The sequence below is a fragment of the Scyliorhinus canicula genome, chromosome 2 (genome assembly GCF_902713615.1).
Source record: "Scyliorhinus canicula chromosome 2, sScyCan1.1, whole genome shotgun sequence".
Taxonomy (NCBI): domain Eukaryota; kingdom Metazoa; phylum Chordata; class Chondrichthyes; order Carcharhiniformes; family Scyliorhinidae; genus Scyliorhinus; species Scyliorhinus canicula.
In genome coordinates, this window is record NC_052147.1 from 88,116,979 (window position 1) to 88,132,799 (window position 15,821).

Here is a 15,821-nt window from a genome sequence, read left to right on the forward strand (position 1 = left end):
TGACATGCCAACGCCGTTGCAACGGCGCACGACGCAGAATGCAATGATGCCATTTTGGAGGGGCGGAGCATGGCTGACCGGCATCCACTGATCGAGTAGATTCTCCGCCCGATCGCCGATTACGATATCGGTGTCAGGCAACGGTGAATCCCGTCCATGGTCTCCCAAAAGGAGAATCGAGCCCAGTATGTATTCGATGGGCTGAATGGCCCATGTCTGTGCTGTATTGACTCTCTGAACATTATGAGATCCAGTGGGAGTAAATAACAGCCAGTGCTAAAAACAAGACAGCCACACTCATGTTCCTGAAGCACACAGTTCATCCTTCGGACATTAACCAGCTCTTGTTTTTCTTTCAGCTGAGGACTGTGAGCTCTTAACCAAAATTCCCAAAGTCAAGTGCTTGAGAAACATGAAGCGAGAAGGTAAGTCAGTGTATATTAGTGCTTTTCCCCCATTCACCCCATACAACCTTGTTCGTCACATGGTCAATTGTTTCAAATGTAGTCCCCATTTAGCTTTTTGTCAGCTGTGTCTCAATGGTAGCACTCTCATATCTGCATCATAAGAGCATGTGGAATTGGAGGCTACCTTACTGAGCTAGAGAGTGGGGATAATGGGTATGTTCTCAAATTGACACCATGTAATTAATGCTGCTCCCCAGGGATCTGTACTGGGGCCACAGCCTTTTATTATATTTACAAATGACTTGGATAAAGCAATAGAGCCATATTAAGCTGCTGACCACACTAAGTTAGGTGGTGCAATAAAGAGTATAGATAGGATCAGGAAGTTATGAAGGACTTGCTATGTGTAACTGTAAAGGTAAAGCTCTGACAGATGGAGTTCAATGTGAGTATCTGCAAGATTATCTACTTTGGACCTAAGAAACATAAATTATTTTCTTGCTGCCGAGGAACTGGAATTGGGAATATGAAGGGAGATTTAAGATTCCTTGTGTTGTAATGTTGTTTTCTATCTCGCCAAGAGATCTGGAGGTTTGTGTAATTGAATATAATCTGTTTACTGTTAACACTCAACTATATATATATTTCCCCAAGGTATAAGAACATCAGAACTAGGAGCAGGATTGGGAAACTCAGCCCCTCGAGCCTGCTCCGAGGCTGATCTCCTCTCGGTCACAACTACACTTTCCTGCCCGTTCTCCATAACCTTTCAACCCATTCTGAATTAAAAATCTGTCTATCTTCTCCTTAAATTTGCTCTGTCCTGGCATCCACCGCGCTCTGGGGTGTAATCCTAACCAGGTGCTATCTGCATGCCGATCACACAGTCTACCATCGTGTGTCTCTCTGCATCACAATGTGGGCAGTACTGCCCACCAATCCCACATTCATCCTTGCCTTGCTGAACATCGTTATACTACACCACACCCCAGGTTTTTACCCCACATATTTACAATACAACCTTTCCTTATGTGGCTTCTCACCTCACAAATCTCTGACTCTATAAATTCAGTAAGAAGTCTTACAACACCAGGTTAAAGTCCAACAGGTTTGTTTCAAACACGAGCTTTCGGAGCACGGCTCCTTCTTCAGGTGAATAAATTCAGATGGTCTTCCAGACCTTGTTGCCATCCACGTTGGGAGGAGTTGTGGGCTCGGTTGCTTTGGACAGACCTTGTTGGTTCACAGTTGAAATTTCTGGCCCTCTTCTCCTGCATTTCTCCAAGTTGAAGCCCTCTTTAACGACAACCCGTTTGCTTTGTTTCCACACCCGGGACTGGATTCTCTGTTCCTTCGTCTAAGTGCTGACGCCAACGGAGGATCCGTGATGTTCCACGTCGGAAATATCGGCGCCACACCCACTACAGGTGAGGCGCTAGCACCGGCGCTGCGTGAAACACCTGCGGAATGCAAACAAAATGGTGACAGAATCATCGGGTCCATGCTGGAAATGCGCAGGGCTGGCAAGCTGCAGCCACACGTACGCCTACGCACGCACCAATAGTGCCTGAAACAATGGTGCCGGTTGCGCTGGACCGCATGCCCATCCACCCTGAACCCACAGCCCACCTCCTGGCCACCCCCCACTACTCCCCCCCCCCCCCCCCCAACCCTGGAAGAAGCCCTCAGCCAGCGGCACAGCCGTCAGTGAAGTATGGCGGTGCTGGATACAGTTTGTACACCCTCTCTCTCTCTCCGCAGCCGCCAAGCCAGGCTCACAACCATTGAGACCACACGTGGCCCGTGCAGTTGGGTACTTGGCCCATCGCGGGAGGGCCCACTATTGCCATTCCAACCACAGCCTGCTTCGATTTTGGCTTTGGGAGCCATTCTCCACCCGATCGACATTCCCAATTTTGTGTCGGGCAATGGAGAACCCCGCACCCTGGGTTTGTCCCGATCCTTCCGGAGGGAATGTTCACTCTGTTCAGGGCTAAATCGCTGGCTTTGAAAGCAGACCAAGCAGGCCAGCAGCACGGTTCGATTCCCGTACCAGCCTCCCCGGACAGGCGCCGGAATGTGGCGACTAGGGGCTTTTCACAGTAACTTCATTGAAGCCTACTCGTGACAATAAGCGATTTTCATTTCATTTTTCATTTCATTTTTCATTTCATTTCATGTGGTGGGCTCGGGCTTTCTTTTTCTGTGGAGTCTGCCATGATTTTTCTGGGATTTGAAGGTGTATCTCCCCCATGTTTGGACATTCCTCATTATTGAGCTCCAGCTGCAGTTTGCCACACCATGTTCGTTTCTGCACCCCTGAGGCTTGCTGAGGTGTGGCTGTGATGAGCTGGTGGTCGCTGCTCTCAGGCTCCAGCACCAACTTGCTGCTGTGTGTTTTGGCTGGAAGCTGCAGCTTCATTGCTGTGGTTTTGGCTGGTTATGTGACAGCAACTGTCAGATTCCAATGTTGGGACTCATGGTTTTCCTGTGCACCTTCCATTCAGAGCATAGAATCATAGAATCCCGACAGTGCAGAAGGAGGCCATTCGACCCATCGGGTCTGTATCAACCTTCCGAAAGAGAACTCTACCTAGGCCCACTCCCCGGCCCTATCCCCGTAACGCTGCACATCGATCATGGCCAACCAACCTAACCTGCACATCTTTGGACACAAGGGGCAATTTAGCATGGCCAATTCAACAAAACCAACAGCATGTTGGGTGTTCATATGAAGACTTGGCTTGTCTAACTGCTGCCGTCCGCAAAAGAATTGGACTAACCGGTTCTGCAGAGTGCAGACAATTCAGAGCTGAAGGCTCTGGATCACTGTCCGTGTGGAGTTTGTGTGGTGAATTCATACTGTATTGTAATTCACGTGGTATTGCATTGGATTGTATTATGTCCTTGTGGGCTCTGTATGTGAGCCGTTGCGCGGCTCTGCCCATAGGGGGAGATGAGGAGCTTGTACAGGGCTCCACCCTTGGCTCCGCCCATGGCTCCTCCCACTACCGGAAGTATAAAGTGCTGCAGCCATGAACGCCTGAGCATCGATTTCAAAGGGCCACTCCCCTCGACCAATCGAAATGTGTACTTGCTTAACGTCATCGACGAATTCCCCTGCTTCCCCTTTGCTATCCCGTGCCCCGATATGGCCTCGGGGCAGTGCACAGTGTCTTCACCCTGTTCGGTTTCCCCAGTTACGTACACAGCGACAGGGGTTCGTCCTTCATGAGCGACGAGCTGTGTCAGTACCTGCTCGACAAGGGCATTGCCTCGAGCAGGACTACCAGCTATAACCCCAGGGGTAACGGGCAGGTGGAAAGGGAGAATGCGACGGTCTGGAAGACCGTCCTACTGACCCTCCGGTCCAGGAATCACCCGACCTCCCATTGGCAGGAGGTCCTCCCCGACGCGCTCCATGCAATTAGGTCCCTCCTGTGTACGGCCACTAATCAGACCCCTCACAAACGATTATTTGCTTTCTCTAGGGGCACTACCACGGGGGCTTCGCTCCCATCTTGTTTGAGGACATCGGGCCCGGTTCTCCTCCGGAAGCACGTCCGGACACACAAAACGGACCCACTAGTAGAGAGAGTGCTACTGCTTCATTCGAACCCCCAATACGCCTTTACTGAATACCCCAACGGCCGTCAGGACACCATTTCCCTCCGGGACCTGGTGCCTGCAGGATCCAACACGACCACCACCGCCGCCAAGGTACCCCTCACACTACACCCCACCCAACCCCCCAATGCCCCGCGCCCCCACGCCTATAGGTTCCCAGCCCACGCTCGGCGCCCCCACACCTATAGGTTTCCTGCGCCCCCCCCGTCGTACCAGGCAGGAATGAAGCTCAGGCTAAAACACCCCCGGAGTCCACCCTAATACCCACACCGATCGTCACCACCCAGCCACCCGAAGAGGCTGCAACCCCGGTGCTCCGCCGATCCCAAAGGACGACTCAGCCACCGGACTGGCTCAACTTGTAGACCCGTCACCCCCGCCGGACTTGATTGTTTTTTACAGGGGGTGAATGTGGTGAATTCATACTGTATTGTAATTCACACGGTATTGCATTGCATTGTATTATATCCTTGTGAGCTCTGTCTGTGAGCCGTTGCGCGGCTCTGCCCATAGGGGGAGATGAGGAGCTTGTACAGGGCTCCACCCTCGGCTCCGCCCATGGCCCCTCCCACTACCGGAAGTATAAAGTGCTGCAGCCGTGAGCCTGCCCTCAGTTCTTCTGGTCACAGGCAGGCTCAGTTGTAACACTATTAAAACCACAGTTTACTTCCAATCGTGTCTCTAGTGAATTGATGGTCACATCAGTTTGCACATTCCGTGTTTGCGTGGTTTTCGCCCCCACAACCCAAAAATGTGCAGGATAGGTGGATTGGTCACGCTAAATTGCCCCTTAATTGAAAAATTAATTGGGTACTTTAAATTTATAAAAAAAAGAGTTTGCTCACTCTAAAATTTTAATACTTCTTAAATCAAAATAGTTATTGAAGGACTTCAGAGCATCTTCAAAATGATCTGGGGCTGAATTTTCCGTTTCTCGACACCAGCAGCTGGAATTGTGATCAGGCGGTGAATATTGGACAAATCCCATTCTGCGCCTGCCGCCAATCCCGACACCGTGCTCCAATCCCCTGCTAGCGCCGTTAATGAAATTCGCGCCCCGTGCTGGCTGGACCATACACAACTGTCATGTGCATGGATTTGCATGAAATCTCATTCACGGATTGCACACAAATATGCTCCACCCTTATCAGGTGGAGGTCTTGGAGGCACGAATTGGTGCAAATCTTTACAAGCAGGGCCTGGGCGCCATGGCTGTTAGGGGGGGGTAAACAAAACTCTCAAAAACTATCAAAACATGTTGGACTTGCTGGGGGCTAGCTGCCTGGGCAGGGGGGGGAGCAGGGAACAACCTGCTGCCAGGTCTGTGCACTCAGGGAGTTCCCCTCGGGTATGTGATTTAAACCCACCCCTTTGGCGCACTCACAGGTTCCTGGCTGCTCACACTGCTCACTGCGTCCGGTAAATGCTCAGAGAACCTCCGGTGATGTGGAACCCCACCCATGCTGCCCTTCTGGAAACTCGCTTTCCCAGCGATATTATCAAGGGGATGGATGTGGCCATGCCCAATCACCAGCCCACCAAGTGTTAGCACTCCTCAGTGCACACGTCAGAAGTGCAGAGGAAGCAGGGGATTATCAGGGCTCACTCCAACCAAAAGACACCTCCACCGTGGCCTTTGAAACCCTCCCTCTCAGGGCAGGGGCCGCACTAGTGACTCCCATCCCTTAGGATCACGAGCTGCCTCCTCCTGGTGAATCTGGCTGCACTGATTGCCTCCGCCACCAACCCCTTTGGCTGTTCAGGAGGGCAGGCTGAAGCCTGCGGCCCACCTGTGGAAGAGGGTGCCCCTCCACTCCACACAGGGATCAGTCGTAGAATTTAGAATTTACATTGCAGAAGGAGGCCATACGGCCCATCGAGTCTGCACCGGCCCTTGGAAAGAGCACCCAACTTAAACCCACACCTCCACCCTATCCCAGTAACTCCACCTAATCTTTTGTCACTAAGGGGCAATTTTATCATGGCCAATCCACCTACCCTGCACATTAGACTGTGGGAGGAAACCGGAGCACCCGGAAGAACCCACACAGACACGGGGAGAAAGTGCAAACTCCACACACAGTCACCCAAGGCCAGAATTGCAGCTGGGACCCTGGAGCTGTGACTCAGCAGTGCTAGCCACTGTGCCACCATACCACCCCAAGGAGTGTGTCCACTTCAGACTTTTCTGAGCCACCTTCACGGCTGGAATGAGTGTGCGGCGAGTGGAGTGCCGATAAGCAGCTCAAGCTTGTCAGGCAATTCAGCGTGAATTCCTGCCCCAGCGGTTACACCACCAGGGGGGTTGGGAATTGCTTCCAATTCATGCCGGCGGTGTGTTGGCCGATTTGCATGTCCTGAATCTCAGAACAAATAGCACCCCCTACGGGCACTCAAATTGCACGTTATTCAGTTGCAGTGGGAACACTTTGAGTGCAATTTACCGGCTTTGTCGCATCCGACCTGGTGATGTGACGAGGCCAGTGAATCGCGCAAGACTCTCAATGCTTGCGATGTCTCCCGGGATTCATCCAAAACTCGCGAGATGTCGCAATCTGGGTCCTGCACACACTGGACGAGATCCAGATATACATATTTAAATGGTTCATTAGGCTCAATTTCAATATCATCAGCGAGATTGAAGTCGAATGCAATGGCTTCCTGGGAATGAACTGGCTCCACAGTGAGAAATCACACAGGCATCGTTTAGCACTCCTTTATTAAAACATGAAGCTGGTGCAATGGCTGCTGACGGGATCTGAGGAGGTGAGTAGCCATTTCCATTTTCGGGCATACAGCTCAAGTGCACTGGAGTTTCTGGCCTGGGGAGGTGTACCCCTCAATATGGTTGGGCTTGGTTGAGGGGGGGTTGAAGCATTCCAGGTCAGGGGTTTGCACCGGGCTGGCGGGGGACAGCGTGGGAGGGTTGATGAACCTTTAGTCTGTGAGGTCGTCAGGCCATCTTTAAATATTGTGGATACCCATGACAGCGGCAACTACAGCTGCCGCCGGTCTGTCCTACTGTGGTGAATGTAACTTAGTAATTCACACTGTATTTGCCAATACCATTGTAAGCGCAGTAGCATTATCCGACCACTAGGGGGAGTAGCTCTGGGAATGCTCAGGAGTTTGTACAGGGCTCCACCCTTGGCTCCGCCCACGACTCCTCCCCTGGACTTGCTGTATAAATACCCTTGTCCAGAGCCAGCCTGCAGTTCATCAAGAGTTCAACGGGTACCAGGCTGGCTCTGTAGTAAACAGATTAAAACCACTGTTCATATCTTAAAGCACGTGTCTAGTGAATTGATGGTTCCATCACCTACGAAACTCTTCCAGAACAAAGCCCTGTTTTGGTTACATGCAGCCGGTCACTTTAACTCCCTTTGACTGTGAACAGCCTCTAGCTACACAGCTGAAGGCTGTGCCTAATAAGGAATTGACCTTGTTGTTTGCGAGTGAGCTTCACAGCTCCAGCGGTGCTGCAGGTTGTGTTTGCTGATTGCTGCTGCTTGTGGCTGCAAATGCCTGGAGGCTGCTGCTGCTCTTTCCTCCTTTTCCTGTAGCCTGGTGTAAGGAATTGGAGGATTAGAAGGTGGCCTGCTGCCTGGGCTGGAGAGGTGGAAGGGGAGCACATTCTCTCCACTGACTTGTTCTGGGCCCCCAGACACGGGGAGAAAGTGCAAACTCCACACAGCCAGTCACCCGAGGCCGGAATTGAACCCGGGTCCCTGGAGCTGTGAGGCAGCAGTGCTAACCACTACGCCACCCAGAATCATGGAATCCTGACAGTGCAGAAGAAGGCCATTCGGCTCATCAAGCCTGCACCGGCCACGCCTCCAGCTTATCCCTGTGACCCAGGAACCCCACCTAACCTTTTGCACACTAAGGGGCAATTTAGAATGGCCAATCCTCCTAACCTGCACATCTTTGGACTGTGTGAGGAAACCGGAGCACCCGGAGGAAACCCATCCAGACACGGGGAGAAAGTGAAAACTCCACGCAGTCACCTGAGGCCAGAATTGAACCCGGTACCCTGAAGCTGTGAGACAGCAGTGCTATTTAAAAAAAAAATTTAATATAAATTTCGAGTACCCAATTCATTTTTCCCAATTCTTTAGGAGCAATTTAGCATGGCCAATTTACCTAGCCTGCACATCTTTGGGTTGTGGGGTCAAAACCCACACAAACAGGGGGAGAATGTGTAAACTCCACACAAACAGTGACCCAGAGCCAGGATCGAACCTGGGACCTCAGCGCCGTGAGGCAGCAATTTGAGACAGCAGTGCTAACCACTGTACCGCCAAGCTGCATGGCCTGGCGGTCTCCATGGAATGGAGAAGTAGCTGAAGTGAGCATCAGAGGCCTCTGCATAATCTGCCCGCTGCAATTCTGGATGCTCCCCATTTTCTGCACCATGATGTCAACGCCTCGACGATGCTCCCCAATGACTGGGCCATGCACTGCAGTGCCTTGGTAATGCCAACCTCTGTCTGGGACATGATGTCAAGGCCCTCAGCCATTGTCATGATGGATTGACTCATGCCTTGGGCATCACCACTCAAGACACTGATGTTGTGCTCCAGACGTTCCACTGTGATCGCCACCCTGGCAGTGCTGTCCAAGGTGCCACGCATTGTCAACATCATCTCCTGCACACATACACTTTGGGACTCCTCCAATTGGCTATGCACTCGCTGGATTGTTGCTGACATCACATCCTGAACCTCACGGCTGTGTTCTATCACCTGCATCAGCTCTGGGATAACCTTGTCCAGAGGCTCAGCATCTGGCTGGGACCCAGCTGTGTCCTGGGATCCAGCAGACCTCCGACTGCTGACTTCATTGGATGTTCCTGCTTCCATCTGATGTGCATCAGCAACTGTGTGGTGTTCACCAGATTGTGCCCCAGAAGCCTGTCCACTAATGTGCCACCAGGATGTGTATCTCTGCACTGGTGTAAGGTGGGGGTGGTAGCTGTAATGGGCCCATGGTGGTCTCCTCAGAGCTCTCCTCCGAGGTGGTCTCTCGGGTGGTGGGGGAGGGGGGGGGGGGGGAAACAACACTGAAGGCCCAGCCCCATCAGATGGAAATCCTGCGAGACCTGGACATGTGATCAATGAGAGAGGAGGATCATTTTGTCTGACATGAACAACTCATTTGAGATATGTCATCTGGGTAAAGGGGCATTGGATCCTCACCTCTGTAGCACAGGCCAATCTTGCACTGCGGAGAATCGCGTGCCAGCATCAGGGCGGTGTGGTGCGATTCGTGCTGGTCGCAGGGATTCTCCGGCCCAGCCCCGGGCTGAGAGAATCCCGTCCAGGGTGTCCCAACTCATATTGACGGTGTCAAGAAGCCTGGCCAGATCGGCATCCCCAAAATGAGGAGCAGGTCTGTGTGCTGCCCTGCTTGTGTGTTGACTGGGAGTGAATGGTGAGGGAGCGTTTAAAAGCTGCTCCACCATGTTAGCAGCGAGAAGCTGAGGCGCGAGCCCGGCAAATCAGGCGGCGAGACAGCTAGTAATGCTGCGAATCTCTTGGGGGCTCATTTTTGCCTCGAAGTGTCTTTAAAATACGGGCCAAGATCATGCCAACACGGCGTTCGGGAAACACAAGTTCAAACGAGCCAAACGAGTCCAAATGACACTTAGCAATGTTTCCGTTAAATCGTGCCCATGGTGCCCAGTATTACTCACAGTACTTCAGACGTGACCTAACCAGGACTTTGTATAGCTGAAGCGTACATGCTACTTCTTCTAGTCTAGTCCTCTAGATCTAAAGGTCAGCGTTCCATTAACCTTGCTTATTTTTCTCTCTCCCTTTTCATGAAATGTTAATGATTTCTGTGGAAACTGGATCACATTCCATGCGGTTTCCCCTCCTCCTATCGGAGGCCCCAGGCACTTGTATGGGCAAGTTCTTCAAGATCAGAAGAACTGGCACAGTCAAGAATCAAACCTGAATTCCCCCAACACTATGGAAATGGAAAGACAATGCACCAATACACTGGAGCCCTCGAAAAGGTGGTCACTTTGCAGAGGAGTCGTGTCTGAATTAATGATGGTGGATTAATGGCATTCAACCGAGAAAGCTTTGTGAGTCCCTCCAAGGCCTCACCCCTCCATATCGCTGTAATCTCCAATGTCCTACAACTCTCCAAAATATCTGTACTCCTCCGATTTTAACATCTGTAGCATCCATCAGATTAATCGCTTCACAATTGTTTGCTGTGGGCCTGGGCCCTAGGGCTGGATTCTCCGGTCGCCGATGCCAAAATAGTGTCCATCGATGGGCCAGAGAATCCAAATTCCCGGCAGAACTGGGGGCGGCCCTGCTTTCGCGATGCGCCTGCCCGTCAGGCCATTGCCTGAGGCCGACCCCCCGGTACTCCGCCCCCGACCGGCCGAGTTCCCGACGGCGTGGGTCTCTCATGGTCTCACCCGTCGGGAACTCATCGTGGCAGCTGCAGACTCAGTCCAGCGCTGCCACAGTCGGGGGAGGGCCGATCCGCGGGTAGGGGGAACATTATTCGGGACTGGGGGCACTGGTGGGGCAGTCTGGGGAGAGCGAGCCGGCCGAAGGGGGGGTAATATTTTGCGGGCCAGGTCCGCGGGCTGCGTCCGCCATGAAGCACGGTGCGGCCGCTGCAGGACGCCGCCGTGCACATGCGTGGCCACGGACCCGACAATTCTCCAGGCCGTATTGGCAGCTCAAGCTGTGTGCTCTGCACTGCCTTCCTGCTAGCCCCCAGCAAAACGGGGAATCGGTGGCCGTTTTGCGTCGGTTTTCCACCACCGTTCCCATGCCGACATGAGGGTCATTGTCTCCAAATCAGAGAATCCATCTCTGGAATTCCCTCCCTAAACCTCTCCACCTTTTTGCCTCTCTCTCCTTAAAACCAACTTCTTTGGCCAAGCTTTTGGTTACCTGTTTTAATATCGCCTTCTTTGCGTTGGTGTTATAATCTATCTGATAACACTCCTGTGGAGTGTCTTGGGATGTACAAAGGCACGTTGTTTTGGTTTTAGTGTGAAATGCTTCTCTGTCTGTAGGGTTAATCCGGTCAAGGGTGAAGGGAGCTGATGTCGCTATTGCAGAGGTCCTAACCTTCCTTGACAGTCACTGTGAGGTCAACAAGGACTGGCTACAACCACTCCTGCAAAGAGTTAATGAGGTGAGTCTCTGGGAGCTGTTCTATGCCACAGTGACATTGGCAGTACGACTGGGCCAGAGGGAATGGCGTTGAAGGGTAAGCAGTTGGGCCTGTTCAGGTGAGGGCTCTTAGTGAATGGAAACAAACTATTCTCAGGCAAAGCCAGCATTTATTGCCCATACCTAATTGCCCTTGAGAAGATGGCGGTGAGTGGCCTTGGTGAGCCACTGCAGTCAGTATGAGGTAGTTACACCACAGTGCTGTTAGGGAGGGAGTTCCAGGATTTCGGTGCAGCGACAGTGAAGGAACACTTTGGGACATAGTTCCAGATCAGGATGGAGGGGAGCTTGCAGGTGCCCACACAGCTGCTGCCCTTGCCATAGGTGGTGGAGGCTCTGGGTTTTGGATCTGCCCCAAGCAATTTGCCCCCTGCGTTTGGGCACCTCTCCTCCATCAATGTTCCACATCTCTGACATCCTGACAAGTAGACCGTGAATTCCGTTTGACTTTCTGCCACATTCAAAGTGTTTCTGTGCAGTGGACACATGCTCAATAGGAAGCAGATTGTTGTTTCCATGAATTTGCACTTGTCCTGCCGACTCTCAGGGTGGGATGTGAGTTGAAGGCTAATAACGAGTTATTAGTTTGGTGAAGTGACAAGACCAGGGAGCAGAGTGAGGCCAGCTTTACTAACAATATTTTTGTTTATTATGGTGAACCTAAGCAGCTGTCAGGGACGAAACTATCCCAGATGGAATTATTTTCTGATTGTAGGACTCTCTCCCTCTGCTCTTTGCAGGTGACTCTGAAATAGAGAGAAAAAGACCTGCATTTATATAGCACCATTTACAACCTCAGGACATCCCAAAGTGTTTTGCAGCCAATTATGCAATTTTGATCTGCAGTCACTGACATCTTGTAGGAACTATTTCAGGCCAATCTGTGCACAGCAAGCTCCCACAAACAACAATACGATGACCAGATAATCTGTTTTTGTGATGTTGATTGAGGGATAAATATTGGCCAGGACACCACTGAGATTTCCCCTGCTCTTCTTCAAAATAATAATTAGTGCCAAGGGACCATTTAGTCTGCCCTGAGAAGGCAGATGGGCTATTGGTTCAGTGTCTCATCTGAAAGACGTCACCTCAGACGGTGCAGTACTCCCTCAGAACTGGATTGGAGGTGTCAACTTAGATTATGTGCTCAAGTCTCTGGAAGGAGCCATGGACCTTCTAACTCGGGAGTAAGTGCTATCAGAGCCATGACAATTACTCTGAAGTTCCAAGGCAATGTGCTCTGTAAGCTGATTGTAAAAGGTGCCGAAACACTACTTGAGGTAGAGCAAGGAGTTCTCCTGATCAACATTCAGGCAGCACAGTAGCACAATGCTTAGCACAGTTGCTTCACAGCTCCAGGGTCCCATGTTCCATTCCCGGCTTGGGTCACTGTCCGTGCGGAGTCTGCACGTCAGTTTCCTCCGGGAGCTTTGGTTTCCTCCCACAGTCCAAAGATGTGCAGGTTAGGTGGATTGGCCATGCTAAATTGCCCTTAGTGTCCAAAAAAGGTTAGGTGGGGTTACTGGGTTACGTGGATAGGGTATGGGCTTGAGTGGGGTGCTCTTTCCAAGGGCCGGTGCAGACTCGACTAGCCGAGTGGCCTCCTTCTGCACTGTAAATTCTATGAACATTTCACCTTCAACCAGTACAGAATATCTGAAAATTCATTCAGTTGTTGACTGTGGGTTTTGGCTGTGCTCTGATTGGTTATGATGCCAGCTTAAAGAAGTAACATTGCTTCAACGATCAGTCTGTGGATTGTAAAACGCTTTCGGTCTGAGGAGGTGTTGAAGTGCTGTCTTGCATCGGATGGTCCATAGAACCATAGAATTCCTACAGTGCAAAAGGAGGCCATTCGGCCCATCAAGTCTGCACCGATCCTCTGAAAGAGCATCCTATCCAGGCCCATTCCCCACCCCTATCCCCGTAACCCCACGTAACCTACACATCTTTGGACACTAAGGGGCAATTTAGCATGGCCAATCCACCTAACTTACACATCTTTGGACTGTGGGAGGAAACCGGAGCAACTGGAGGAAACCCACGCAGACACGGGGAGAAAGTGCAAACTCCACTCAGTCATCCGAGGCCAGAATTGAACCTGGACCCCTGGCGCTGTGAGGCAGCAGCACTAACTACTGTGCCACTGTGCCACTCCCCGTGAATATTTTCCTTTTCACTGCTATATAAATGTAGTTCCTCGATGCTGACTGCAGCTATCTTCTCACTCTCCAGGACTACACTCGTGTGGCGAGTCCCATCATTGACGTCATAAGCCTGGACAACTTTGCATATCTGGCTGCTTCTGCTGATCTGAGAGGAGGTAGGTAGATGGGAACTTTGGATTGGCTTTGTTTGTTTCAAAATGTGTCAAAGAAATCAAAGCAGAAAGCACTAGAACAGAGAACATTACAGCGCAGTACAGGCCTTTCGGCCCACGATGTTGCGCCGTCCTGTGAAACCCCTCTAGGCCTGAGCATAGTGAAATATTGTGATTGGCTTGGTCGCCCTTGTTGTTTAAAGACACCGGTAAATTTGGGGGCATTTGCTTGACTTGAGCTTATCTTCCTCTGCAGCTTTCAATCATTGCGTCTGTCACTCCTGAGAATAAATCATGAACTCTGAGAGACATAAATTACTAAATTACAACAGGAAGGGAAAAGAATATGGAGACTGGCAATATTTTTGCTGTTGTTGTTGCCAGCTTTCACAAAGTCATTCCCAAGGGGAATCCACATGGGGAGTCCAGTCAATAGGAAGCACAGATTTACATTCCTCATTTGCTTGTTTCTTCTCTTTGAATTTTGTGAATTAGAGGTTTGGAAAGGCCTAGGTTTTTTTGTTCATTACTGTGAGTTTACTGGCACATCAGGACCGTCAAATCTGTGACTACCTGCATCTTGGGACACGCCAGATGAAGAGGATTATAACACAGAACAAAGAAAATTACAGCATAGGAACAGGCTCTTTGGCCCTCCCAGTCTGCGCCGATCCAGATCATTTATCTAAACCTGTTGCCCATTTTCCAAGGATCTACTTCCCTCTGTTGCCCGCCCGTTCATATATCTGTCTAGATGCATCTTAAATGATGCTATTGTGCCCGCCTCTACCACCTCCCCTTGCAAAGCGTTCCAGGCATCCACCACCCTCTGCGTAAAAATCTTTCCACGCACATCTCCCTTAAACTTTCCCCCTCTCACCTTGAAATCGTGACGCCTTGTAATTGACACCCCCGCTCTTGGAAAAAGCTTGTTGCTATCCACCCTGTCCATACCTCTCATAATTTTGTAGACCTCAATCAGGTCCCCCCTCAACCTCCGTCTTTCCAACGAAAACAATCCTGATCTACTCAACCTTTCTTCATAGCTAGCCCACTCCATACCAGGCAACATCCTGGTGAACCTCCTCTGCACCCTCTCTAAAGCATCCACATCCTTCTGGTGATTCCAAATGTGGCCTAACCAAAGTCCTATACAACTGTAACATGACTTGCCAACTCTTGTACTCAATACCCCGTCCGATGAAGGCAAGCATGCTGTATGCCTTCTTGACCACTCTATTGATCTGCGTTGCCACCTTCAGGGTACAATGGACCTGAACTCTCAGATCTCTCTGTATATCAATTTTCCCCAGGACCCTTCCATTGAACGTACAGTCCGCTCTTGAATTGGATCTTCCAAAATGCATCACCTCGCATTTGCCTGGATTGAACTCCATCTGCCATTTCTCTGCCCAACTCTCCAATCTATCTATATTTTGCTGTATTCTCTGACAGTCCCCCTCACTATCTGCAACTCCACCAATCTTAGTATCATCTGCAAACTTGCTAATCAGACCACCTATACCTCCGTCCAGATCATTTATGTATATCACAAACAGCAGTGGTCCGAGCACGGATCCCTGTGGAACACCATTAGTCACCCTTCTCCATTTTTTAGACACTCCCTTCCACCACTGCTCTCTGTCTCCTGTTGCCCACCCAGTTCTTTATCCATCTAGCTAGTACACCCTGAACCCCATGCAACTTCACTTTTTCCATCAACCTGCCATGGGAAACTTTATCAAATGCTTTACTGAAGTCCATGTATATGACATCTACAGCCCTTCCCTCATCAATTAACTTTGTCATTTCCTCAAAGAATTCTATTAGGTTTGTAAGACATGACCTTCCCTGCACAAAACCATGCTGCCTATCACTGAAAAGTCCATTTTCGTCCAAATGTGAATAGATCCGATCCTTCAGTATCTTCTCCAACAGTTTGCCTACCACTGACGTCAAGCTCACAGGTCTATAATTCCCTGGATTATCCCTGCTACCCTTCTTAAACAAAGGGACAACATTAGCAATTCTCCAGTCCTCCAGGACCTCACCCATGCTCAAGGATGCTGCAAAGATATCTGTTAAGGCCCCAGCTATTTCGACCCTCGCTTCCCTCAGTAACCTGGGATAGATCCCATCCGGACCTGGGGACTTGTCCACCTTAATGCCTTTTAGAATACCCAAAACGTCCCCCTTCCTTATGCCGACTTGACATAGAGTATTTAAACATCCATCCCTAAACTCAACATCCGTCAT

At 50.6% G+C, this 15,821-nt stretch overlaps 1 protein-coding gene across 1 annotated transcript in view; it reads left to right on the plus strand.

Annotated features, from left to right (window-relative positions):
* The window catches only part of galnt16 (UDP-N-acetyl-alpha-D-galactosamine:polypeptide N-acetylgalactosaminyltransferase 16), a 162,540-nt gene that overhangs the window by 97,551 nt on the left and 49,168 nt on the right, over nucleotides 1-15,821 (plus strand). Inside the window, exons 5-7 of the mRNA XM_038790248.1 lie at nucleotides 360-425; nucleotides 11,086-11,207; nucleotides 13,481-13,568. Of these exons, the coding sequence (XP_038646176.1) occupies nucleotides 360-425; nucleotides 11,086-11,207; nucleotides 13,481-13,568 (276 nt within the window). The remainder of the gene's footprint in view (nucleotides 1-359; nucleotides 426-11,085; nucleotides 11,208-13,480; nucleotides 13,569-15,821) is intronic.